At 58.9% G+C, this 1,889-nt stretch overlaps 1 protein-coding gene across 1 annotated transcript in view; it reads left to right on the top strand.

Moving 5' to 3' along the window:
- The window catches only part of LASP1 (LIM and SH3 protein 1), a 33,782-nt gene that overhangs the window by 31,125 nt on the left and 768 nt on the right, over positions 1 to 1,889 (top strand). Inside the window, exon 6 of the mRNA XM_009325620.1 lies at positions 1,688 to 1,844. Within this exon, the coding sequence (XP_009323895.1) occupies positions 1,688 to 1,844 (157 nt within the window). The remainder of the gene's footprint in view (positions 1 to 1,687; positions 1,845 to 1,889) is intronic.

Here is a 1,889-nt window from a genome sequence, read left to right as displayed (position 1 = left end):
TTACAGGAATGCGGGGAGAGGGAGGACCGTGCCTGCACCCGCAGTGGGAGCTCACACACACGCAGGAGCTCCCACGCATACACAAACAGGAGAATGCCCAGCAGGGCGGGAGGAGGTTGTTTATTCCCTCTTCTTCTGATCCCATTGTGCAGTTCTCTGGCAAGTACTGATCTCTCCTCGGGGAGCTGCGGGATGTTATCTGCACACCAAACCCCAGGACAGCAAAGGCTGGGGAAGGCTTCCCGCTTGGGAAACGGACCTGGCTGGAAGATTTTTCCCTGGGGGCAGCTTCTCAGTGGGGCCTGAGCTGGCAGGAGATGAGCACAGCTTCCCTGCCATGGAGTGGGGCTGTGGTCTTTGTTACGGAAAGCACCACTCTCTTTTGAGAGAATCTGTGGAGGTTTGGGGGCATTAAATAACACAGCAGAGAGATGAGACCAGCCTGTGTCCCTCTGCTCTGCCCCCTTCACCCTCTCTCTGCCACGGGAGCAGTTTTCAGCAGCTTCCCCGTGGGCAATCTGGCTGCCAGCCTGTGGTTGCAGTGACCCACTTAATAAAGATGCAGAAACAGACCCATTCCCTGCAGAAAGCCTGGCTCAGCAGGCAGCGTTTCACTCCCAAGGGTGTGCCGGGCAGGCACATGGGCAGCAAAAGGGGCTGCCCAGCGCGGCAGCGCTCACTGGGGCGTGAACACCTCCACGGCACAGAGGTGCCCCAAACCACCCTCGGTGGAGGATGCCGATGCGGTCCTGCACGTGGACATGCACAATGGAGCGCAAAGCCTGAGCCTCTGACCATCGGGAAATGCTGTCCTGAGGTCGTCCCTGCTTGGGCTGCCTGCAGCGGTCGGGGGAGCAGGGTGCTCCCCTCGGGGTGTTCTCCTTCCCAGGGGGGTGGCTCTGCTCCAGGCTCTGTCTCCTGCCTGTGCAGGGAGCCTGCTGTAGTGCCCTTCAGTAAATAACTGTTTAACCAGCAGACAAATGGGCTCCAGGTGCTTTCCGTTGGCAATGCATTCATTAACACAAGTGGCTATTAATTTTTACACCCACGCACCGGCGGTTGGGTTAACCCTTCCCTCCTGCCCGCTGGTGGTGGCAGGGGAAGTCTCGGTCCGATGCAGCTGGTGTGTTTGGTGGTATCTGCTTTGAGCCTCCTTCAATGAAAAACCCTGAAGCCCTCTCACGCTTCAGTTAAAGAGAAATCTGGGGGTAGATGTTGGAGCGGTACCTCCACGGCGCCCGCTGTACCTGGCCGTGGGCTGGGGAGTTGCACACCAAACTTGGCACGTGTAGAGACTTCCTAAAGGTGCTTTTGCTCCGTGCTCCTGCAGCCTGTGGGCTTGGGAGCCTGGTCTTGAATCTCACCCATGCCTGAAAAAAATTGCATATCCCACCCACAGGACACTTAAACCTCCTCCTTTCTGTGCCACAAGTGGGTCTGAGCAAATGTCCCTGGGGAGATGAGTGGGGAAGAAGCCCCCTGGGACTGCTGGGGAGGCTGCGAGATGGCTAGTGCTGCGTCCTTGGTGGCAAAAAGAAATGAGCTGGGACGAGGTGAAGGACATTGCTGGCACTGAAGGGCTGCAGGAGCTGCTGCCATTGCTGGGGCCTGGGCTCAGCCTCGTGGCTGGCGCTGCAGAGCTGTCCCAGCTGTGCTCTGACCTCTCCTTCCTCTCCTGTCGCTGTAGATAAAATACCACGAAGAGTTTGAGAGGAGCAGGATGGGCCCGAGTCCCAGCGAGGGTGCTGAGCTGGAGCGCAGGAACTCCCAGGAGAGCACCAATTACCGGAGACCCGCAGAGCAGCAGCACCAGCCGTCTCATCACGTCCAACCCAGCAACCCAGGTAAGCCGGGGGGCTGCGGGCATTGCAGCCTGCCCCGCTGCATGG

The sequence above is a fragment of the Pygoscelis adeliae genome, unplaced genomic scaffold, assembly GCF_000699105.1.
Source record: "Pygoscelis adeliae isolate BGI_AS28 unplaced genomic scaffold, ASM69910v1 Scaffold706, whole genome shotgun sequence".
NCBI lineage: Eukaryota > Metazoa > Chordata > Aves > Sphenisciformes > Spheniscidae > Pygoscelis > Pygoscelis adeliae.
Note: the sequence above shows the minus strand (reverse complement) of the source record. Positions and strands in the feature narration are given on the sequence as shown.